We start from the raw sequence: 25,318 nt of genomic DNA, 5'->3' as shown, positions 1-25,318 counted from the left end.
AGATCTGCATTCAGACCCCTCTGGAGGATGTCCAAAAGGTAGGTGAACAGCCTCTCCTGCTCGGTTGGGCAGGATCCCTATGTCAGCAGCACAGCCTGAGGGCAGCACAGCCTGAGGGCATGGGAGTCTGCAGCTCTGGTAACACAGAAAATACTGAGCCTCAGCCCTTTCTCCCTTTTCCTGTTGTATTCTGTATTCCATTAGCATTGATAAGTTGCCAGACTAAACAGAGAGGTGCCCAGAAAGTGTAAGTACCTGTTTTGTTTGTGGCCTTAAAGGAGTTGGGTTTTTTAACTGGAGTTGTCTATTTGAGGTACCTGAACTCTTCCCAGCTGCAGGATCCCAACAACAGTCCTTCACGATACTCTACAGCCTGGAACTATAGTCTCAAAATGCCACACACTGGAAATACCTCAGATACACACCACCAATGCTGCACGGTCATCCACTAAGTCATAACTTTGAAGTCAAAGTAAGACATTGCTAGGTTTGACTGTGAGGTGCCACTAGTATCTTATCACGTCACTCCACAATACCAGATGCATTCCACATCTTACACTTCTGCAATGTGCCTGTTACGAAGCACTTCAAACATCTGCTAGGGATTTTGTGAATAATTTGTAGTCTCTGTTCTTTTATAATGAGTGTGCATACATTATTTGAAGACAACGAACACTTACTACTTGATCTTTCACACAGAAAAGACCAGCACTATAAATATTATATTTTTGTTTCCATACTGGGTGCTGTTCTCATTTGACAAGTTTTCACAGAATGGACTGAAAGGAAACTTCTCCTTTAAATAACTTAAAATGAACCAAGGCTGCATGTGTCATGGGCCTAAATTAATTTTGACTAATTGAATCAGGCTATTCTAGCTAAAATTCAAAATTCACAAGTATACTTTTAGGGGTTTTAAGAAAGCTTGATCAGCATTTTCAAGTAAAGAATGTTTTATCTGGCATACCGAAAACTGTGTAATAAGAATACTGGTAGGAGGTGTTAAGAGATTTGGAGGCTGTGAAACTCTAAGTTTTAATAGGCTACAGTGAAACCAGAACTTGCTCAATTTAAAACCATGTAACGTTGCAACTGTGAAACCAGTTCTGCCTGAGCCTTGCTTGATCTTCGCCTCAGTGAGATCTCTTTCAGATTTTTTCTGTTTAGCACAGCAGCTCAGAGTTTTAACAGCAGTTCACATTCAGTGCTTGCAACACCATCAACTTAGAATTTCCCAGGGAGTGCTCTGAATCCCAGCTCCTCTCTCCAGAAGTGTTGCTTCCCTCTCCAGAAGTGCTGCTTCCAACACCAATGCTTGATTGAATTGCAGTAAAAGAACAGGAGCAGCTGTGAAGAGAACCTTTTCCTGAAAGGTGAGATGGAAAAACCCCAATCACCCCCATCGTATACTGATTTTGTCTAAAATGGGAAGCACAGGTGAATACCCCCCCATACACATACCTCTGCTTGATCATTTGATAATAGCTGCGTGCCTTTCATTGTAGGCACACACCAGCAAATGCCATCTCAGAAAAATCTAGGCCACCAACAATCGCTGGTCCTTCAAGTAGGACTTAGTAAAACAGGGCAGAACTATGACTTCAACAGGACAACTGGACAGTAAATTTATCCCCATGTGCCTGCAATCTGTCTGTCCACCCCTAAAGGTTTTAGGCAGAATATAAGTTGGTCTGGGATTCAATTGCAAGAGAAGAATAAACTCACATTATTAAATAGTGTGTAACATGCCCTACTAAGTGTGTTCAAGTGCCTTCTGAAGGTAGGTATCTAGGCTATCATTACGCTAATGAGGGTTTGTAACCACAGCAAGAGATGACTTCCTAATTTTTCTGTAATTTCTTTTTTCTTTAAAACAAGCATACGAAATAACGTGCAAAGAGTGGCAAACAGTGCAAAAGTAGCACTGCACAGTTCGCCACTTAGAAGGCAGGACAAGCACAAGGCAGGATACAAAACTCACCTATCATGCATCAAGTTTTTGATACAAGTCTCATCACTTCAGTCTCAAGTTTTTTAGCTGCAAATTTATCTGAATTTCACCTCCCAGATAATACAACATAACAAGGGGAACAGTAAATCATCCACCAAAAGGTAAAATGTTAAATAACAATTGTATGGCTTTTTGAAAGGCGTATGATACAGTTCAAAAAGCTCTGGACCTCAAGGAAAGAATAATTAGAAACATTCATGGTATGCATGACGAGGAAAGCTAGACTACATTATCATAATCATCTCTTTTGACTATAAAATATATGAATCTGACAGAAATTAAATAGTCCTGATAAAACTATAATGTTCATCAAAAGGTTTTGCCTGTAACATAATATACCTTTGTTCTTTCTTCTCAACAAATGCATTCAAGAAAGTGTGATAAAGACGAAAAAGTTCTGCTCCCATTTCAAGCTACAAAGCCTTTCAAATAAACAAAAAATTATACCTCAATCCACAGAGTGATTTCCTTAAAGTGGATGAAGGAAGCAAATCATTTTAAGCAAAGCAGTTTTAATAATATTATTTGAAGCTACCTGTATTACACGGAATACTGTCCTGTCTTTGATACAGACATATGCCAATGTGTACTTATTGGCACCAGTTTAAATAGGACTAAGTCAGGAAAAAGGCTACTGCATTATGCCATCACCTTAAGTACTTCTCAGAGATGGCTATAGTAGCAGTTTTTCCAGTTATAGTCCTGTTGCTTCGTGCATTTGGGCAACAATTCTGCACACTGCCATCACAGTTCTGAAATACAGAAGGCATTGCAAGAAATTTCACTAACAGTCTGACAAAAGCCACTGAAATTCAGAGTTCAGTTCATCCCTAGGAGAAAAGCCAGGAGTTAGTGAATTGTGTTTCCCAGTATACGTTCAGTATACACATCAAAGCGATGCATGGAATGTTTTATAGGGTTGGTTGGTTGTCTTTTAGTATTGCATACTTTACCAGGGATATCAGCTAACCTGTGACCATGCTATTTAACCTAACTGAATACTGATACAGATGAGGACAGATGGAGAAAGCATACTAAAAATGCTTACATATGTCTAATACGAACCTATTGTGTCGTTTACTGAATTTCACAAAGAACCCAAAGGAACTTACAATCTTGAGGGAAACTTGGTTATTCTCATCTGGTGCACTAAAGAAATTAATTGATCTGACTGCAATGAGAGAAAAAAGTGATTCTCTATCAGTGTGTTTTTAATGAATATCGTATACAGATGTATAAACCACAGCATGACTTCAGCTTCATGCTCTTCGCTTCATTTTACTTACCATCAGATCCTATTTGACTTTTAAGGTCAGTACAAGACTGGATAAGACACAAGAAAAGACTGAGTATGGAAGAACACTTCTTAAATCATTAGTTGTTTGTCATTTTAATGGTGTTAGACTTTAGCAAATTTATGAGGCATAAACTAGTTAGCTTTACAATGTCCAAATATTGTTAGTCTTAGAAGATTGCTCATTTGAAGCCTGTGCTCTCCACTCAATTTACAAACTGCCCTTGTTTCCTTAGGCTGATGATGTAACTGCCTTATTCACTGTGTCTTGGTCAGGATACAAATACAGGGAGCTCTGTGATGAATTTGCTCTTGGAGGTGGTTGTGCACTGGTCAGTCTTTCAGAATTTCCTGGAGAATTCTCCCTCCATCTTGGACTTGCCTGCTCCTGCGACACTTCCCACATAGATGGGCACGGGGAGGTAAAATTCACGGTGGATCGTGAGAGGTAGTTCTCCTGTAGACTTTCTTCTTGGAGACACCTGTTTGAAAGTACTTCTTTTTCTTTGGAGTTTCGCCATTTCATCCTTCGATTCTGAAACCAAATTTTCACCTGTTTGCAAGTTAATGAGAGTTTATTATCATTCTTTCTTCAGACAACTGTTCCCTAACAAGGCTTTTTTTTTCTCACCATCCGTTTAATTTCATTTTCCTTCCTTACTAATTTTTAATAAGATCTAGTGATGATGACTGATTGACAGTATCTGAGGATTTTCCTATCACTATTTACTACAGCTGAGCCAATTACTCTCCTTGACTTTTCCCACCTCAAACAGGTGTTTCTTTGGCTCAGACTGGAAAGAGGGTAGCCCATCGGCAAGGGACAGAGCAATTCCTATAGCAACATCCTTTGAGACAGAAAAGGATTCTCAGAGTAAATTAGCATTGCTATTAACAAAACTAAGTGATATCACTAGCAACGTGAAGCCCTCTATTTAAAGGAGGCTCTGAGAACTATGACTGTCCCATTCACGAGCGCAGCTAAAACCAGCTTGGCTATATAGCTTCAAAATGACATACAACACCGTAGTGAGGAGTTACAGTCATTTTGTCTGTCTAACAGCAGTTTTCCAAGAGCTGCCTGGAATCCATGTGCTTTTGAGATAAAATCACTTTTTCAAAAACATCGAGCTGCAAAGCTTGATCACAAATGTTCAAAAGCATTTATGAAATGCTGGGAAAAGCTTAGGGAAATATATATATATGTAGGAACTGGTTTCACATAAAGAGAAGAAATAGGAGGAGATCAATCAAACTTTTCAGGTTGTTCTATCTTCCCTTAAGAATTTGCATTTAGATCTACTATTCAGATACTTGGTATGAAGACAAGTGGGCTATGCTTTCAGAGCGTTAAATGGCACAGCAAATACTCTTCCTTTCACGAGGAAAAGAAGAAAAAAACCCATAGCTATCGTCTGGTCTGTCATTATCATGAAATTATTTTCCTGTAGTGATAGTTGTTATCTATGTGTCACCCCATTGTTTTTCACTCCCATGGAGTCTCTTCAATATCAAGACCACAAAAGAAACACTCCAGGAAATAAATGTAATATTAGGAATCTGAGTACACATTGGGACATTTTTAGGCAGCACAGTGGTGAGTGGAATTGAGCATTTTAATTGAAATAGTTCATTTTCAGCTGCTACATGCCCTCACAAGCCTTTTTTTTTCCGGTTTCTTTCAGCTAGGTCAGGCCCTGAGATTCCAGATTGGGCTCCTGCCACTCAGCACCACCATTAAAATACTCATTCAGTTAGAACAACTCACTATAGGCATGAAACCCTCAGCTAAGCTCTGCAGTCCTGCAGTTGGCCAACTCAGACTACGAAAAAGCCCATGAAATGTAAACTGGTAAGTAAAGTGGGAGTATTTTAAAAGGTCATCCTGCAAAATTTTTCCTCCTACAGTTTCTCTCAGCTCTGAGGATCTCTTTCCTTGTGCATCTAAGTTTCTTTCTGTAGGGATGGTTGCCTGTCTCTTGGGCAGAATGGTTTCAGAGCAAGTGCTGTTGATTGAATTGTTACTAATTGTTCATCTGCAAACGCAAAGGGTGCTCAGAGGAATGCAGGAAGGCTCTATGCTTGCTGTTTCCTGCCTGGATCATTGCCAATCAGACAGAGGGATGGAGCGTATTTCCCAAAGCTCCTAAGGGGGCTCTGTAAGACAGCAAAATGGGAGCTTGAAATTGAATGCAGAGGTCATGTTTCTCCCATTTTGTGTGAAAATGCAGTGATCAACTTTTGAATGTACACCTTCAGGAAATAAACGAGGAACCTATTCAAGCGTTGCTGACTTAAAACTACCATTGATTTTCTGAGGTCTTCACTCAGTGAAGGAGCTCAGGGTTGTCCCTGTGCTGTTCAGTTTTCCTTCTTCAAAGCCATTTTAAAGATTTTTCCTCAAAAGACAGACAGTCACAGATGTTTTGTCATTCCTTACCTGAGACTCCTTCAGACCCAGGTTAACGGCCAGTTTCTTCCTGTCTGTTTTACTGATGTACTTCTGTTTCTGAAACATTTTCTCCAAAGCTTTCCTCTGGTCTTCGGAAAAGACAGCTCTTCTTAATATACCTCTCCGAGCTTTGGAGTTAGACTCCTGGGTCAGAAGAGGCAGGACACTTTCCTCTCCTAGTGGAAACGGATGAGAGTTTCACATAATATCTAACGCATATCAGAGAAATATTAAGTGCCGTTCATTTTAATGCTAGCAGACTACTGTCCTATTTTTGATTTGTTGGTGTTGTAAGTGTGTTGTAATGCTTCAGTCATGTTCATTAAGAATTAAATCCTCACTTGGATCTAGAGGTGTTGTCAGTGGTCAAAAGTCTCCCCTTGACATAGTAAAAAGTAAATCAGATGAGTTCATAGAAGAACATGAACACAAGGCCCACATCACTGTAAAATTCAAATACAATCAGGGAGAAACTTCTCCACTTTCCTTTGCATGTTATCATCACTGAGTAAACTGCAGTAAGTTTTCCTTGGATTTTATTTTCTCCTTGTGTGAAATTTAGAATCAGAAAAAAGTGGTCTGTAATACTGATTCAAAGAAGATAAATAGGTTTTCTTTATTTTTGTTAACTAATGAAAGGCTTTCAAAATAAACTATTTCTCAGAAAATCCCTGGCCATTCACTTACTCATTCTGGAAACGACAGCAATTTCTTTATTACAGGATTTGGGGAGTACTTGAACTTACTCCTTTCAGTCTGCTTTCTAATCCTTTGACATCTCATAGTAAGTCCTGGGTGGGCAGTTTTCAATGAATCCTGTCACATCCCCTTGATCCATGCCTAGAGGGAACCCTAACCTGGAAAACAGCCTCAGAGCTGGGGGAAAGAGGAGCAGTGGAGAAGTGTTTGTGTTCATATTGTCCCTTCACTGGCCTCACAAAGAGCACAGAAAACTCAAATCCAGATAAATCTCTCACCTTCCTCACACTCAATGGAGCCTAAAGCCATAGTGCTTTCCTATGCTCCCCCCACCCTCGCAAAATATGGTATGTGGGGAGAAGTCCCTGGCAAGGCTTGGTACACTTCCAGCACTTCCGACTTACCCAAATGCTCGCTCACAGAGCACTACTGGCGGTCAGCTGAATAGGGCCTGTGGCCAAGCACTGGATGGGATAATTGCACAGGGCAGTTCCAAGCAAGCCAGGAAAAAGCTGTCCTTTGATTCAGAAACCTGTGCCATAGCTATATAGCCACTGACATGCACCATCTTTCTATGAGCCACAAAGGTGGCTTCGGTTTGTATTGCTTGCAAGTCATGCTCTATGGGTGCAAAATGTCCTCCTGTTGTCCACCTCCCATATACACAGTCCAAGATTGCCGTCCTAGTTTATAGTTAGAGCAGCTGCAAAGGTGTGCTGCTGTTCAATTTGTGTCAAGGATCTGATCATTTCCATATCAAAGTCAATGACAAATTCCCCATATAAAGCAGATTCTCTAAAAGACTGCACATTTTTTCATGAAAAACTCTATCTGTTCTAGTCAGCTGTAACAGTGGGGGGATTTAAATACATTTGATCAATAGATATAGTGCTCTTGAAAACACTAATTAAATCCAGATGCAGCTTTCACAAACTGTTCCTTGGGGCTACACCACATTTGTACTTCTGTATATTATACATATATACATAGGCACGTGTATCTTCAAGTACTCAGAGAGAAACAAACACACATACACTGAGGATACTGTAGATATGTATAATGCTGAGAAACAAAAGTGTACACGTGTATATACTGTATTTGTACAACTGTTGTATTTAGTTGACTGAACGCTCTTGTGGTGCATGTGTGACTGGCTTGATATTGTATACATTACCCCTGTATCCTGCCTCAGCAAGTAAACAATGACCCTTTCCTAAAAAACACAGCCACTATCAAATATTACAAATTTAGGGACTGTTTTATTCTGCTAGATGAGCCTTTCTTGAATGTTTCTACATTTTAAGAACCCATCCCTACATCTGTTTCCCTTAACGGCCTGTGGCAAAAAGCAATTACTATGCCTTAAAATGTCACAATATAAAGAAGTCTAAATTTATACAGATGTATTTCAATTTTCAAAATTGTATTTGAGATCAAATACAGAAATTATAACCCTATTGGTTACTGTCCTGATATTTATGACACAATGAGACACAGTCAGACTCCATTAAAATCAAAATAAACTATCTACAGAACAAAAGTCAAAAAGCCATGATGGAGGTTTCTGCAAAGGGCAAGCTGGGTTCATATTTCTCTGAGGAGCACGTAGTCCCCTCATGACCCCCACCCTGAGCTCCTATCCTGCCCACAAAGCTGGGGACAAACACCAATCCTTCTTCCTCAAACGTTTTCTGTCTTTGATGGAGTTCAGTGAATTTAGGTACCTTTTTCCAGATAGCCTTTGAGTAGTTGATGATGAATGATCAGCCATTCTCCAGTTCACTGGAAGGTGCATTCTGACAGCAGGAGAACTGGTGCCTTCTCTCATCCTCACCGCAGGACGAGAGACACCAGTGAGGGAAGAGGCGTAACAGGGCTGGTCCTTGCCACCCAGCCTCCATTCCACAATGGAGTTGTCAGTGAAGGACAGAAGATGCCAGATTATGTGACCCCTTAAAATTTGTCTTGCCTGGCTGGTTGTTAACAGTCAATCAGCAAAGAGCCTCCTGCCAGAGCCCCGAGGCACCAATTAATTCCCGTACATGCAGTACAGCTTAACACCTGTATTAGACTAACTTAATAGTGAAGAACTGTGCTCTAAGGCACAATATGCGACTGATTTTAAAAGATTAACTAAACAAAATTTAATGATAAGCAGAATGCTCACAAGCGCTAGCAAACAGCGACTGGTTCAAAAAAATTGAATACTGTGTTTGGGATAATTGAATACTCACTTCCAATCGACTAGCCTAGAGAATTTTTTAAAGAATACGTCATATTCCAAAACACATTCTGACTGCTCATATAAAAAATGAAATTTTGGATTGTGGATTAAAGGATTTTTCAGTACATCAGGATAAGCAGTTGTTCATACATTTCAACAATTCCATCAAAATGAAATGTCAGTTTGCAACCCATTCTCTAAATGTGCATCAAAAGGTTTCATGTTCTGCTGACATAAATGTGAATCTGTTATCAGCGGTTTCCTATGCTGCTCATTCAATTTTTGTTTTGCTTCATTTTTTCTTAAGTCTTTCCTTTGTATCCTAATATATAGTGATAAATGTCCTCTTAATCTGTGGAACAATCTTCATTTGCCTTCATGGCAGAGACCACCTTGAAGGAGCAAGTAAAAGCTTTAGTCATGCTTTCCATTTTTTCATCTGAATTCAATACATTCTAGTTAAATGGACAATTAATAGGTCACTTCCAAAATAGTAGTGTATCAGTCCTGGTTAATAAACAATCCCCACAGTTGATAATGGGCCTATGTATTCAGCAAGTCCCTGTATACACTCAGCTCATCCACTAAATCCCTTTTCAGGTAGACAGGGTTATATGGGAAGATGAGCTAGAATGAGTCTATAAAAGTCAGTTTCATTCACTGCTTTATTTTTCAGTCAAGTGCTTTAAATGGTGTCCAGAAAATCTCTTGGAATGTGAGACAGGAGAAAAGACTGGCACATAGAGTATTGCTTTATGGCCACACAAAAGGGCAACTGACCCTTGCCCAGGCCCTTTCAATGTGAAATGGTTCCTAAAGTTCATCTGCACAGTGAAAAATTGTGGTGAGGTCGCGTGTGGATGAGTAAAGTGAAAGTGGTGATTGGTCATGGTGCTGTCAGCCATTGTGGAAGAGCCGGGGCCATGTAAAACGCTCTGTGGGAAAGTGTCAGCCCCCTAAAGAGGTGCTCAGAAACTTGCAGCTCATTAAACTGCCAGCATTTGCTGCCTCACTTGTCAAGAATCATTCAACTTAGCAACTGCCCTTCTGAAACATTCATAAAACACATGCACATAGTCAGGAAGGGTTTGAATGCAACTGTGATAAAAAAAGTATATGCTACAACATGCATAAGCTCCAATTTTCATTTGGATTTGACACATGGCTTTGGGGCTTTTTCTCTGTTTTCAAGGACAAGGAAACACTTCCGTTTGTATTTCTGCCATAAACAAGAATAGATACATAAAAACATGACTATCCATTCTTACACTATGGCATGCAAACTTCCCCAACAAGGTTAAATTTAGATTTGGATTAAATGGAAGTGTGTTCCAGGTCTTAATCTTCAGTGTATAGTATACACTGGCCAAAATTCAAGTTACTTCTTCAATGTCTTACATTATAATTAAAAAAGAAAAACAAATTAAACATGTATGCATTTGACTACTACAAAAAGAATGACTATTTTATTTCAATAATGCTAAGGGCTCCTGAATCATAATTTATCCTTAACAGACATTAAATGCAGCATCCATTTTAAGGTCTTTCAGCTCTTTTCTTTTCTTATTTGCAAATATTTATTGACACAGATTTTTAAAAGAGTTACTGATTTTAAAGAATCTCTTCCAGCAAAATGAAAACAAGGAGCTTTCCTAGTTTAGCTCTGTCTGGGTGTCTCAATGCCATTAGAAACCTCTCACAATTGCTCAGTGTACTTAAGTTTGATAAATCTTTGGAAACCCTCTGAATAGGATTGCTGTGATTTTACTAAGGAATTAGCTGCTGCCATTGCATCACCAATTAGTTTTCCAGAACACATTAAATCCTGCTGCTTTGGTTTACAGAATAACTCAAGCATTACTGATGAAGCATAAAAACTTACTTGGAAAAGCAGTGGGGGATGCAGGGTGCTGACAGGACCCACCGCAGCATGCTGAGTAGAATGGCGGGGCTCGGAGAAAAAAGTGTTTGGAAAGAGCTGCAAAGAAAGCACAGATCTAATTGATTATCCATTGAGCTTAGGTGATATTCATAACAACAGTCCTCCAAAAAGTCAGTGTGTAAAGTCCTGCCCCACAAGTTCTTTTTCCTTTTTTCAAGATGGTGATATTTTTAAGGCAAACAATGATAAACCAAGTAATTGCTCTTTAATTTAGCAAGGTTATTTTACACGGGTAGCTTAAATACAATATGCAATACTCTCAATATATTTATTGTAAGAATGAAACTGCATATTTGAAACTTACTTCTGTTATTCTTATAATTATAGCTTTTTTCCCAAAGTATTGGGATTGAACACATTGTTTAATTAACATATCGTTGAAATAACAAGTATAATGTATCTGAAAAAGTTAAATAACTCTAGGGTATCATATCCCAGAAAAACAGAATCTAAAAGTGAATCCTGTCTCTTCTGCTTGCAGTTCAAAGCTGTTATTAGTACTCAAACCAATGAAGTCTTTAATAAATAAGAAACTTTCATGAATAAATTCTATGAAATGCAATGAGACAACCCAGCTGATCCCTACAGGCACAAGCTACGGGGCCTGATCCTGCTATCCTGATGGTAAAGTCATGCATGCAGGGAAAGTGCCCTAAATTTAAATAAACCACTTGCTGAAGAAGGATCTGCTTAATACAGTAAAAAACTGCAAAATCATCCCATAGAATTAGATAATACTTGGTAAAATTCCTATAAAATTTTTTGAATCAATGAATCAAAAGACTCTGTTGTGTCTGTAAAGTACTTCCAAATCTTGAACAGGTCTTAAGTTTTCTAATAATACTTTATTTTTTTTTAATAAAACTCATAGGCTTTTCCATTAATCTTAATAACCTTTTTATTTCTGCCTATAGTAACTATGAATCTTGTGGTTTTTTTCTTTCGAAAATACAGGCATGATGCCTGCTAGAACTGCAAACCTGTAAAATGTTATCAGCATCAAAGCACTGATGCCACTTTCCTCTCCTGGTTTAGGAAGAAAATAAACAGCTGTAGACTTTGAACTGTAGTTTTTCTACTTTCCTATAAATAACTTGATTAATTAAAAAAAAAAGTAACTGCATACTTAGATTAAAAGAAATAAGAAATAAATAATCAGGAAGAAAGATAGCTAAATTGATAAATATATATCAGCAATGCTCTTATTTTTTTAATTTTTCTACTGGAATTAAAATTTAAAAATCATCCAAAATTAGGTTCTTGAGTACATCTTAATAACGTCTCTGATATTCAAATTTGATCTCTCAAAGCTATAGGCTATTGCTGTAGCAGCCTAACTCTGAACTTTGAACATATTTACCTCTATTTTTTGCCTGAGCTTTGGTGAAAATTTCTTCAACTGTAATTACAATTGCAAATTGATAAGTGTTTCATTACTACGGCTTTTCAACAACACTTTACTGTTTCTAATGAAACAGAAACATATTCCAAGAGACACTAATTGCCTATTTTGAGGTGCATGCTTGCAAAACTTTTATTGAAAGGAATGGTTTACATCAGCCGTTAGGATTCTAAAGCTTCTCTTTCACATGAGACCATCAAATGTGTCCTAAAGATCTAAAAGGAGTCAAGAACATGCAGCCAAATTTTACCTATCTTACATATCCAAGGGTCTTCAAAGCAACTGATGAGGTGTATAAATTGAAAAGGATTAAACTGTAACTGAAGAAGCACAGGAGATAGAGAAGGAAAACATCTGCAAGCAAAACTCAGCCATCCTCCTAGAAATGAGAGCTTGTTCTTGACAAAACATTAGCAGGAGATAAAACACATTATCTGATGCTGTTACCAAACTCCTAAGTGAAGTGCTTCTCTTCCCTTCCTCGGGAGGCACGTTCCTCATGCCAATAACAACTTTCCCTTACAGTCATCCACTTCTAGCAATACAACAACTTATACTGAAGGAAATACACTCAATTTCTTTGCTTCCTTTTCACATGTGTCAAATATTCCTTGACTGCTATAATGCCTTATTCCCCTTAATCATTGCTCGAGCACCTTACTCATACCATACAATTTTTGTCAGATATGTGGGCATGTCCTTAATATTCCCTGTTATGGTTTCTTAACTCTCTCCAGTTCCTTGCTCTTTTTTTGATAACGTGGTGTTCATAATGATATGTGACATAGCCAGGAGATATCCGGATAAATTAGAATTGAATAAGCTATTGCTTCAGATAGGTAGCATGATCCTACAAATAAAGATAGAGGAATACGAAAGGACAGGTTTTCTCCATTCGCTAAATCTCTCAACAAGCAAGCTGCAAGCATAAACGTCAGGAGATGTATCAGAGTCAAAACTTGAGACATTTTGCTTAGGGAAACCCCAAACAAGCCACATATTTCCATTAAGGTTCCTGGCAATGACTTAATGTGTTAGTGCAGCACCATGATGCAAACAGTAGAGTTCTTGGCACTAATTCTGCTCAAGTCAATAGAAATCACGCTTCTGGATTTCTTGGGCATTTTACTTGATTAACAAACTGCCATCTTTTCTGTCTGCATAGTACGTATCCTTCTAAGACAGGACGTTTGTTTAAGAAATAAGACGCAGGTGATATCCTCATATCACTCTGAACCAAGTGGTTTCTGAGACCACTTCTCAGGACTGATCTATTCTAGATACTGTAGAATAAACAATGGCATTATGTCTCCCTAAATCTACAGCCAATGTGTATGTCTAGTTTATAAACTTATTTAATATGTTCCAACTACAATGATGCACAAGTGAATTCTACGTTATCTATAACAAACTACATCCTCAAGTCACATCTACTGAAGCTGCTACACTTCAACCAGTGTGTGGCAGTAACACAGAGTTACATGAGTAAAAAATCTGTAAATAATACAGGAATATTCAATGCTACCTTAGGAGCCTTATGTAGAGAAAAGTGCTAATGTTTCTACCTAACACATACAAGTATATTCTTTACCTTTGATAGAAAGAGCAGAGAATATTCATTGTATTAAGTGCTTCCATTGTCTGCATGAAACCGCATGAACAGAATTAAAACCGCTCAGAGAAAAAGGATATATTTAACATATTTCAGAATTATACTCAGCATTATACTGTGATTGTACCTGTAGGAATGACACAACAACTATCAGTGCTGAGGACAACATACAGAAAGCATTGCCTATGCTGTTACCTTGTGGTCATAAGCATCACGGCTACTTTACCAATACTGCTTGGTCAAGCGGTCTGAAGCAAGCATTGCTTCCTTTCACATGAGGCTGAAAAATGCTGAAATGTCAGAATATTAGTTCTGTATTTATTGGCCAGAATGAAGTACACTGTAAGCAAAAAGCAGCTGCTGCTTCCAGACATGTGGAGTACACATTAACTGTGGGCCAAATCCTAATAACTGGTATTCAAGATACTTAATTCTTTTTCTGCTTAGCATTCCCATTTCATAAAAACAGAGGCTGTGTGGAACAAAGCATTTTACAAGAGTGGGGCTTTAAAGATTTAGCTTCACAGACGCATGAAAATGAAATATCAGAGTACAGAGTAAGTGGCTTTTGGCACTCCAGAAACTATACTATATACTGTAAAAAAAAAAAATGTATCAGGTCATAAATATAAAAGGATGAAATATCCAAAATTAAATCAATAATTTATTCCTATTTTTTCACAAAAGATATATTCTCCTGACACTGTTGCTACATGGAACGTTTCAATAATAATGCTCATAAACATTCAGCTTTGTGAATTCAAAGTATTTTACAAACAGACAACAGAATTATACTAAACATACAAATGGACCTCAAGCTCATCCAGTGTTAAAACTCATTAGGTCAGATATCGGTATTTTAAAATATACTGACAGCTCTGAAAATAAATTCAAAAGCCCTCCCATACTAAAAAAGTCATGCCAACAGAATGTAATAACTATCCACCATTTTGAGACTAAGGTTCCCAAGTACAGTTCTGTTCAAAAGGATATGTAATTTTAAAATGGCGTATTATCCAAGACACTGTTTGCTTTTCCTAATCCTGGTGTTGTGAAATGACTCAGGAAATAGTGTAGGCCATTAATCAGCAGGAGATGGATAAGGGGTGAAGGAAAAATGGCTAGTGAGGAAAAGCAAACCAATGGCAACTTCTGGTAGTACCCATTCAGGGCTCCTTCATTGCAGATGTTGTTAGTTTGTTGGGGTTCTTTACATCTAAGTGATAAAAATGTGGTATAGTCCTGTGAAGAGAGCTGAAACACCTCCAAAGAGTGATTGAGAAAGCTGCCTAGAGCCAGGTAACAAGAAACATATGCACAGGAAGAGACAAACTTCAAGCTTCATAAACACAGCCCTTAAATTCTAAAAGTATTACCAAGTCCACATGAACTGCTTTCCACATTGACACCTGGTCTCCAGTCCTGGCAGGCAAATTAAAACTATTATCACTAAAATGATCCCATTTCAACCATGGAACTTTGATGCTTTGCGCCCCATCCATGGCACAAGTAAACTGTAATTTGCCACCATTCTTGGGAATGATTAAAGCAGGCTTTTGCAAAGCTGCAGGAAAATATCAAGTCATGAAGAGCTCCTTACAAACAGTCCATCAGCAGCTCTGCCAGATTAGTAGTCCAGCTGAGCCACATGGCACCACATGGCTCCTGAACCACAAGCCCTAGGCCTTAAAATGATCCATGGCTCTGCCCACAGCAGTTACTGTGTTTAGAGTGCAATGCTCCACAAGCAGTTGTGTGCCCCCAAAGCATTTCAGCGAACTGAAGGTGAGCCTCTGGCCATGAGAAGGAAACAGCAGCAGCTGCCACACCCCAACAAAGGCAGTCGCCACCACATGGACATAGCAAAACTTACTGCAAGAGTCTGTGGTACAGCTTCCCTCAAAGCTGGCTTTCCTGCACTCCCAAAGTCACTGTCTATTTGCTTCCCATTCATTCCTGTAAAACACAACTGCATGAATGCCCAAAGGAAGTCAAGCCAAAAGGACAGACCAGAGCAGCATACGCAGATCAATTTTAAAATATTGGCAAACATTCATAGAAAGAGTTTTGAAGTTCTAAATATATATTTTGAAATCATACACAACAAGCGGATGTGAGAAGTAGCTTGTATTTTTATATTGGGTCTCAGTGGGGCTTTCAAAGATCAGCAGAGTAGTAACACCAAAAAGAGCTTGAAATGCGCTAACAGCATGATCATTGTTTCCTTACATCTATAGCAATGTAGTAGCTAACAAGAGTCACGCTGCGGATTAGGTGAGATCATATGGGTCACTGTCAGTTTTCAGAGGCATCAGTCACATGCCTGATTTGTTTTTTCTCCACCTGAGGAAACACAGCTGCCTCAGGCTGGTGACAATGCATGGTGCGATTTCACCTCTGTGACAATCCAAAGCAAAAACCAACACCCACACCATCTGCTGAAGACTCCATGGGTCTCCTGGTGTCAGCAATAAAGGCGACTCCCACTCTCTCTATGCCTTTTACACAGCCTCACTATTGAGAAGAAAGATGGGAATCTGGAAAGCTGTGGATTTCCCATCTTTATCTCTGTCTTTGTCCTCCTCCTTCAAGCTGCCCAAGTGCTAGCATGCTCCAGCACTTCGCTTACCAGTTCTTGTCAAAAAGGGCATTATTGCCACTTCTCTGTCTAAAAGTTCAGCATATTGTCTAAGCTCCTTGTCTGGTCCTCTTGTACACTCAATGAGAAGACATAAGTAGCTCTACATAATGATTCTTGACCTTAAACCAGAAATTTAAGAAGTTAAGTTGTGTCATCCTCTGCTGGTGTCTCTGTTATTGGCTATGGATTAGACACGGTATTTGGAAAACTAGATTAGACAAGATGTCTACTTTTTATTAAACCACTGAATTACTATAACATTCTTCTTATCCTTTATCAGTAACATCAAAAGTACATGATCCCCTGTACAGCCATAAAGACTCTGCAAAAAAATGATACAATTCAGCCATGAAGACACTAAAATTATTTTATTTGATTTTCAATATATTACAATTTGTTTATTAATAATTTTCTCAAGCAAGGTAAAATTAGGGCCATATGCTACAAGAGGACAACCACTGATTTTTCATTGTTGAAGCCTTAACTCCAAATCTCACCATAGGCCAAAATGCAACATTTATTCCAGTGGTATGCAAAGATCAGCCAGAATTTCCTGCCTGGACCAGTCTTTACTGGTTGCAGCATTGCCAGTTCCAACCAGACAAAAGTCTCAAGATTGCTAAAGGTTGTTAGAATGAAAAAATAACAAGCAGCAGATTTTTTTTTTTTTCTTAACAAACAAGTTTTTTCAGCCTTTTTACAAGACAAGGAATTACAATAAAATACTTTTTTAAGTTGGAATCTGAGATATTCATGCAGTCACAAGATTCCAGTGGTGGGGGTCTAAACAACACCAAATTGCCCAAGATTCATACAGAAGAGGTAAAATCCCTAATATACACACAAAACGCCAACAGAACTATGTGATGTAACTTCAGAAAAGGGTGGCCTCTCAAAGGAAACTTTTGTGAGCTTTTTCAGCACAAAGCAAAGGTCACATCCTCCAAATGATGACCCACATCAAAGAAACACAGCCCACGATGCTGAAAATATTTAGGTGTCTAACTTTAGATGGATCAGGCTCTACCTATCAGACATTTGAAACAGCCTCCTACTGCTTTATATACCTGCACTTGTTTTCATTGGCAAAAAAAATCTTCTCAATTCTGGTATGGGTCATAACTGACACCAAAAGCATCATTTAGAAAATTCAGAGTAAGAGTTATTTTGCAGAGGTGTATTATACAAGAATGCATAACACCTCTGGTGAACAATAGAGGCAAAGAAGTTGCCTTACAAAATCAGGGGAATTTGTTAATGCAAAAAAAATCACAGTACAATGAAACCTGAAATCTGTACTCAACTAGAGAATTTGCCTGATGAGATTAATCCTTATCATATTCATGTCTTTTCTAAAAACATGAGGAATATATTACAAGATTTCAGAGGACCAGCTCGTTCTGAAGTACAAAACATAGTTTACAGAAGTTTCTTCACTAACTGAAGGCACAATTGATTCTATGGTTTCCCCTTGGTGAATTGCTTCTCTACAAAGCCCACCACTTGTCTTCCAAGTGTGGCTTTGAGATCTTCTGGCAGTTCTTACATCTTACTAAAGACCAAACATGAGATGCTTTTCCTTTCCCGGAGGTAGCACAGCAAAGTCGCCAAAGTCAAGAGCACTGCCCAGCAAATGCTCGTACTCCCTGTTAAGTTCAGACTGCCAGACTGGTGGCCCAGTCGAAGTGTAGCTGGCACTAGTCCAGCTCTGGCAACCTTACGATGAGGAGAAAGATTTGTCCTTTAAAAGCCATTCTGCAGCCACCCTTAAGGTATGCTGGGCACCCAAAATCGTTTCTATTAAATGACTCACAAAGTTACCTGGAAGTAGGATAAGATGCTACACTAGGGAGAAATCAGTTTGTGATTGTTGATACTTTGGGAAACTTCTCTGTCTCCAAAGACAAACTTTAAAAACAAACCTCAATGCTCCTGGCAATCAGGACGTAAGAAGAGATGGCAAATGGATCTCACTACCCTAAAGAAAACCACCAACAAAACATGAAATTCTTGAGACTTCAGTCAACAACTTGTTGCCCAAGTGAGCGTAGCACATTTCAGAGACTAGACAGGCTTAGAGGGAGTGAAGATGAAACACTGGGCTTTTTCCTGCCTTCTACTTTACTGAAAGTTACAGTGTTACATGTCACTTGAGGACACACTGCACTGCCAGTTGGTTTGAAATAAATAATTAATAAGCATTTAGTCACTGAGAGATGATAAGAAATAAAGGAAAAAAAATCAAAACATCTAATTTCAGTAATCCAAGTACCTCCTGCTTGTCATAAACACAAGAGGTTTTATTAAAAATGGGAAATAAAGTATATTGATGAAAATTAAGACTGTAGCAGGACAGAGTTACTGTTACCATCACCTGAGAGGGAAAAACTGACGCCCCTCCAAGGAGTTAGACTGCAGAGAAAGGCTTTTTTGCCTGTAATTCTACCAATTTTCTGGATTACCTTAAGGCAAGTTACCTCATTTCTTTTTGCTTTATTTGTTTCATTGTGCTTTTCGGTTTTCTGTTACTGTATCAAAATGCCAAGAGTAAAGCAGAATGCTGTATTCTTGCCACGTATGACCATATTCACGGTCATACCACTAGTGACGATATTCAGGCTGTACAGTGCTCACTCTCACCTTCCCCAGGGCAAATTATTTGAGAAGAGCAGAGATTTTCAGAAAATAACTTCAAGTAGCAAAGTAACTCTGTACTTCTTACATAGGTCACTCTGGCCTGGTGTTAGCCAATACTTCTGGAAACCCAGTCATGAGGAAAGATATGGAACAGACCTTTTTCAAGCACCTGTGCTACAACAGAATGCATCTCAGCAACCTCTGGATAATTTTTCTATGTCAGAAAATGCTGAAGAAAACTGTAAAGTCTTCTAAATTATCCAGAAGGTAAAGACAGGACAGGAGTTCAAGGAGAGGAAACAAATCTCAGATTAGCAAGCAGAAATCCACACTTCAGAGTCCATTAGTTTGCTCAGAACTTTTATCCGGAGCTTCCCTCATCCTTTAAGAGGCAGGGCAAGGACAAGCTCCATGGCTGTAGTATCTTTCACTGGGAAACGTTGCTTAACAACAACACATTTTTTCAAGTTTTTAGCCAGGAAGAATACACTCTGCACAGAAAGTGTTTAAAAAGCAGAACCAGGTTCTACACTGCCTTACGAAGTCAGAGCTACAAATACACACTTGGCACAAAGTTCTCACAAACCAAAAGGCAGCACATTTTAGCAAGGCGAAAGTCTTCAAAGAGAAGCATGAGGCCCGTAGCACACAGGTTCAGAGAAATTCAGTTCAGCTAGACAGAAACACAGTGCTCACCATGCCCACTGGAGCCCTTGAGCCCAGCAGTGGGACTTCAGAGCAAGATGCCAGAAAGCCAATGGGAATTCTAAGCTGGTATAAATGAGCATACTATTGCAGAATGCAGGTGAGTTTATCATGTAGCAATAATGCTCCTTCTGCTTTCCAGTCTTATGTAATATGCTGCTTGTTCACATAGTTGCAATCTTAAGTTAAAATAAGCAAAATTAATTTTTAAAAACTATTTTTTTGACCACATTTCATTTTAAAAAATCAATGAAATGATGGAAAGTCATTATTTTAATCTTTTACAGACAACAAATATATGTCTTTCAAGTCCTTGCATTAGATGGTGTATCTCACGGTGCGATACTTTGAGAGTACTTTTTCAGTTTTTCGTTTAGGATAATTATGGAGGAGAACTCAAAACACTTATGTAGATATGCACTATACATTGTCAAACTAAGTCCTTTGAAACCTGTAAATTATGGGAATAAAATCTTGCTGATAAAACTCTTCTGCTAGGAAGTTAAAAAGCAAACAGATACCATGACCAGATGCCACAGATTGAGAGTGCCATTCCACTCGGTCTGCTTGCAGCCATGGATAAGAGGTTTTCAGGTTACAGAAAGAATACAGGATTTTCATTCTTTAGCACTTTTATGAAGTGTTAAAAGGTACCCTAAAAAGGAGTGATTTCTTCATGTCTTCCCTTGCTAGGGGCCGTGGATACATGTTAGGTTTGGAACTGTAAAAAGGTTCAGCTTATTCAGTTCAGTCCCTGGTGTGATTTCATATTCCTTCTCTTCTGAGAACTTTTGGTGACCTCACCAGAATTTCAGACTACATGAGCAATGCAGATTACTGACTCAAAAAAATCTGTTATTTTTCAATCCTCTTTTCTACAGCATTTTTTTAATTTTAAAAATCCTGGATTATGCCAAGCTAGTTTATTAAAGCACTTTTAGTCCCTGCGTGATCTATAAAGTACTTGCTAGTTTGGAACCATTAAAAAAATTTTTTTTTTATCATGTCCAATAGTCCTAGTAAGTAGACCAAGATTTTCCCAAATGTCATGGGATTTGAGAGGTCCAAATAGGAAAAGAGTTTATCCCCCAAAAAACTCACAAAAATCCATTAATACTCACGTAAATCAGTAAATTTAAAAAAAAAACCAACCCCTACCCAGTATGAATTCTCTAGTTTAAACACCATCATTTGGCCCTGAATGCTAAAATTCTTATTCTGTCACAAAACTCTCTTGCCTGTCACTGTATAAACAAGAAACGTAACACACAGCCTGACCACTCCAGCCTCACTGACAAATGCGTGTCCTGCCTGAGCAGTTTCCCCATGTACGCCTACACTAGCCAGAAGAGTCTCCTTAGAAACCACAAAATCTGGCTTAGTAGAACAGTTCCCATCTAATTTACATTTATGGAAGTTCAGACATCTAAGAGCCCTCATCCCTTTAAGACATAAAAGTCAAATCAGAATCAACAAATCCTTGTTAGAATATATCCATCCCTGTGCATATTCTACACTCACGGGAGACTTTTTTTTTTCTGAGTGAACAATGCATGAGGAAATCTAGTATTTCTCGCTGCTCAAATTTAAGAGCCTGGTGCTTTGGCCCAAAGCTCCCTCTGAAATCCCTGGGAACTGCTGTATCAGAAGAAACATAGGATCCAACTCTAAATCACTAGGCAGACCTGCGGCACAGCTAAGTATACGACTACCGCTGTAGGCCGATCAAAGAAAGAACTAATCCAGGAAGCAAGCATCTGAAATACTTGGCATTCAGGAACTTCTGTAATACTTAGGAAAGTTTGTCCACGGCAGTGAGTGCCTGGACATCTGCCATCTCCCCTTTACATGTGCTCTGTACACATAAACGTGGCATTTTCTCCAGAGCTATTTTTTCTTTTTATTTGAGAGGAAGAATATGCACCTAATTGCAGAAGAATGATACTTGTCCTGTTTCCTGGCTTGGTCTACAGTTTATTAAAATAAACATGTTTGAATAACTGATATGCTTAAGATAACACCCACTGCAGCTGAGGTCTAGAATATTTAGAAATGCTAATGTACAGTTCTTTGACTCTCTCCTACCTTCCTTTAAAGTACATCATGCTAAAGGATCAAACACTGGTTTGGGTTTTGCAGAACAGTTCGTAGGATATAACTGAAGTAAAAACATGCTTGAAAAGAAAACAACTGTTATTGATTCTAGTTCTGAAATTAGTCTTTTGGCTTCATAAGTTAAAGCCTTACTTCAATAAATATGACTCTTATTTTCAAATACATTTAAAGCTGCATTATCAGGTATAAAAGTGCTGAAGACAGCAAATAAGGCCTAAATAAAGCAATATATTATAACAGAAAAGCAAAATACAATATACATGGTGAGTCTAACACCGAATTTTATGCATTAACTTTGAATTCAACTTCAATCAGTTCCATCGCTGAGAGACACACACATCCCTAAAAATACTTCAAAACGCTATTCATGCCCAAACAAAACATTTTGATATTAAGATCGTCAGAATCAAGAACAGGAACCTGTTTCGTAGCCCGACTTGTTCCCAGCCCAGAGGCAGAGCTTACTGGGGCGGCGGAGCAGGAGGAGACCCCCCGCGCCCCGTTCCGCCGGCCGGAGCGGCTGAACACGCGCTGCGCTCCGGCAGACCCGGCACCTGCCAAGCGCTGCTCAGCGCCGGGACCCCGGCTCGCGGCAGACCTTTTCACGCAGCTTTAAAGATTTGTCTGCGTCCCTGGATTGATCAAAACTTCCAGAAAACTGCCCGCTTGGCTCGAATTCATTTTCTGTTTGTTAGGAAAAGCCCAGTCGTTCACCCCTTGCCCTCCACGGGGAACGGGGCTCTCGGGGCGGCGGCTGCTGCCTCCCGAGCGGGACGGTACCGCTCGTCTTCCCCCCAAAACTAGGAATGCCAGACCTTTCCGGAGCGCCAGTTCGCGGTAACGCGCTTTTACCACTCCTCCTGGCTGTGAAGAACCAGCTGACCTAAAAGAGCCGAGACCAAGGGCAGTGAAAAGCGCCCATCGCTGCCGGCACGGGGCTGTACCGCGCTCGCTACGCCCGCGGGTGCGCCGGGACCGCAGCTTAAAGCCGCCGAGCGGCTGCGCTCACACCCGCCCGAGCCTGGGCGAGAGACCCCGGCAGCAGCGGGGCACGGCACCCACGCAGCGGGACAGGGCGCACAACGGGGCGCGGCACGCAGCGGCACTTGGCATGCACCGGCCAGGCACGGTATCCAGCGGGGCACAGTACCCGGCAGGGCACGACACCCACTCGGCCGGGTACGGCAGCCAAGCGGGGCACGGCATCCGGCATCCAGCCCGCGGGACAGGGCTCACACCGAGGCACGGCACGAGTTGGGCTCGGCACCCAGCGGGGCACAGCACCGACCCAGAGGGGCACCCACCCAGCGGGGCTCGGCACCCAGCCGGGCACAGCACTGACCCAGCGGGTCTCGGCACCCAGCAGGGCACCCACCCAGCAGGGCACCCACCCAGCGGGCAACCACTCAGCAGGGCACAGCACCGACCCAGGAGGGCACCCACCCAGCGGGGCTCGGCACTCCCCGCGCGCCTCGTGGCGGCCGCCGTCGATCCCCGTCGCACCCCAGCTCACCTGTGGCCGCGGGCGGGAGGCCGCCCCTGGCGGGCGCGCAGGGCCCCGGCGCTTGGCAGGCGCACCTGGCGGCGCAGGGCCCGCCCTGCCCGGGCGCGGGGCACAGCTTGAGCGGGACGGGGCTGGCGGGCAGCGGCCGCAGCTGCGCGGGGCCTGGTGGCGCCCCGGCCCGCAGCAGGTTCTCGATGAGGAAACTTTTGCCCAGGTTGCCGAATCCCGGCGCGGCGGGCAGGTCGAGCAGGGCGGAGGAGCCCGCCAGGTCCCAGCGCAGGGCGCCGGGCAGCATAGCGAGGGGCCGCGACGGGGCGGGACGGGGCGCCTCCCCGAGGGGAAGCGAGGGAAAAGCGGAGCGGCTCGGGGGGCCGACGAACTCGTCGCCTCGCCTCTCCGCCGGGCCCGGAAGGTGTGTCCGAGCGCATTCATTAGGAGGGAACGGCGAGTGATGGACGCGGCCGACAATGCCCGCGGCGGGGGTGGCCGCTCCCCCGCGCCCGCCGCCATGTCGGGAGGCCGGGGGCGCTTAGGGCGACCCCGGCCTCCCGACATGGCGGCGGGTGCGCGCGCCCACCACGTGCGTGGCCCCAGCGCGGGGCTGCACGTGCGAGATCCCCCGTGCTGCCCTCTCCGAGGTGCCACCGACCCGCGCCCCCGTGAAGTCATTAGCTCAGTCCCTCCGGGCGTCTTTTTTATTTCCGTGGAGTTGCACTCGACGCTGGATTTTCAGCGTTTGCCTCAATAAATCTGATGAAAGGTCGGCGAGGCGCTGTTAATCGCATCACCGCCAGGAGATGCTTTGTGTCGACGTAAACATGCTTTAGAAGGGGTGGTTCTCATTCTACTTCCTTCACAGAGTCGCAGAATGATCTGAGTTGGAAGGGATCCACAGGGATCATAGAATTGTAGAATAGTTTGAGTTGGAAGGCATCTTAAAGTTCATCCAGTTCCAACCCTCCTGCCATAGGCAGAGACACCTCCCACTAGATCAGGCTGCCCAAGGCCCCATCCAACCTGGCCTTGAACACCTCTAGGGATGGGGCATCCACAACTTCCCTGGACAACCTGTGCCAGTGTCTCACCACTCTCAAGGTGAAGAAATTCTTCCTTACGTCTAACCTAAATGTGCCCCTCTCCAGTTTATACCCAATGCCCCTAGTCCTATCACTACAAGCCTTTATAAACAGTCCCTCCCTAGCTTTCTTGTAGCCCCTTCAAGTGCTGGAAGGTCGCTATAAGGTCCCCTCGGAGCCTTCTCCAGTCTGAACAACCCCAACTCTCTCAGCCTGTCTTCACATGAGAGGTGCTCCAGTCCTCTGATCATCTTTGTAGCCCTCCCTCCTCTGGACCCATTCCAACAATGCCATATCCTTCTTATGTTGGGGATTCCAGAACTGGACAGAATACTCTAGGTGGGGTCTCACAAGAAAGGAATAGAGGATCACTGAGTCTAACTCCTGTCCCTGCACAGGACAACCCCAAAATTCACAAAATGTGTCTGAGGGCGTTGTCCAAATGCTCCTTGAATATTGTCAGGCTTGGTGCCATGACTGCTTCCCTGGGGAGCCTGTTCCCATGCTCCACCACCCTCTGAGTGAAAAACATTTCCTAGTATCCAACTTAAACCTACCCTGGTACATCTTCCTGCCATTCCCTTGGGTCCTACCATTGCTGACCAGGAAGAGATCAGCTGCTTCTCCTTCCCTTGTGAGGAAGCAGTAAACTGCTGTGAGGTTCCCCCTTTAGTCTCCACTCTCCAGACCAAGTGACTTCAGCCGCTCCTTATACAACTTCCCCTCTACACCCCTCGCCAACTTTGTGGCCCTCCTCTGGACTCTCTTCAGTAGCTTGATATCCTTTTTTATACTGCAGCACCCAAGACTGCACACAATATTCAAGATGGGGTCGCACCAGTGCAGAGAGGGACAATCACCTCCCTCGACCAGCTAGCAATGCCATGTTTGATGCACGCCAGGACACATTTCGCCCTCTTGGCTGTCAGGCCCTTGTGTGTATTCTTATTTATTTTCTTGCAAACCATATATTGTGGCAAAGATGTCTGATTTTCCAGTTGAAA

At 41.5% G+C, this 25,318-nt stretch overlaps 1 protein-coding gene across 1 annotated transcript; it reads right to left on the bottom strand.

The window, feature by feature from the left end:
* Nucleotides 1-1,703: 1,703 nt before the first annotated feature.
* Nucleotides 1,704-23,703, bottom strand: DBX2 (developing brain homeobox 2). The gene is made up of 4 exons (XM_054082040.1): nt 23,248-23,703; nt 10,563-10,658; nt 5,746-5,933; nt 1,704-3,858 (listed from the first exon to the last, which is right to left on the bottom strand). Exons 1-4 carry the CDS (start codon nt 23,531-23,533, stop codon nt 3,538-3,540), a joined length of 891 nt encoding a protein of 296 aa, XP_053938015.1. The 5' UTR covers nt 23,534-23,703; the 3' UTR covers nt 1,704-3,537.
* Nucleotides 23,704-25,318: the final 1,615 nt, after the last annotated feature.

Source organism: Cuculus canorus, chromosome 1 (assembly GCF_017976375.1).
Source record: "Cuculus canorus isolate bCucCan1 chromosome 1, bCucCan1.pri, whole genome shotgun sequence".
Classification (NCBI taxonomy): Eukaryota; Metazoa; Chordata; class Aves; order Cuculiformes; family Cuculidae; genus Cuculus; species Cuculus canorus.
This window is presented reverse-complemented; position numbering and strand designations above follow the sequence as displayed.

Coding starts and splice junctions, on each gene's coding strand:
- DBX2 (XM_054082040.1), bottom strand. CDS start 23,533: ATGCTGCCCGGCGCCCTGCGCTGGGACCTGGCGGGCTCCTCCGCCCTG. Junction 10,659..23,247: donor CCTCCCGCCCGCGGCCACAG/GTGAGCTGGGGT, acceptor CTTTCTTTGCAG/CTCTTTCCAAACACTTTTTT. Junction 5,934..10,562: donor ATCCCCCACTGCTTTTCCAA/GTAAGTTTTTAT, acceptor CGTTTCCACTAG/GAGAGGAAAGTGTCCTGCCT.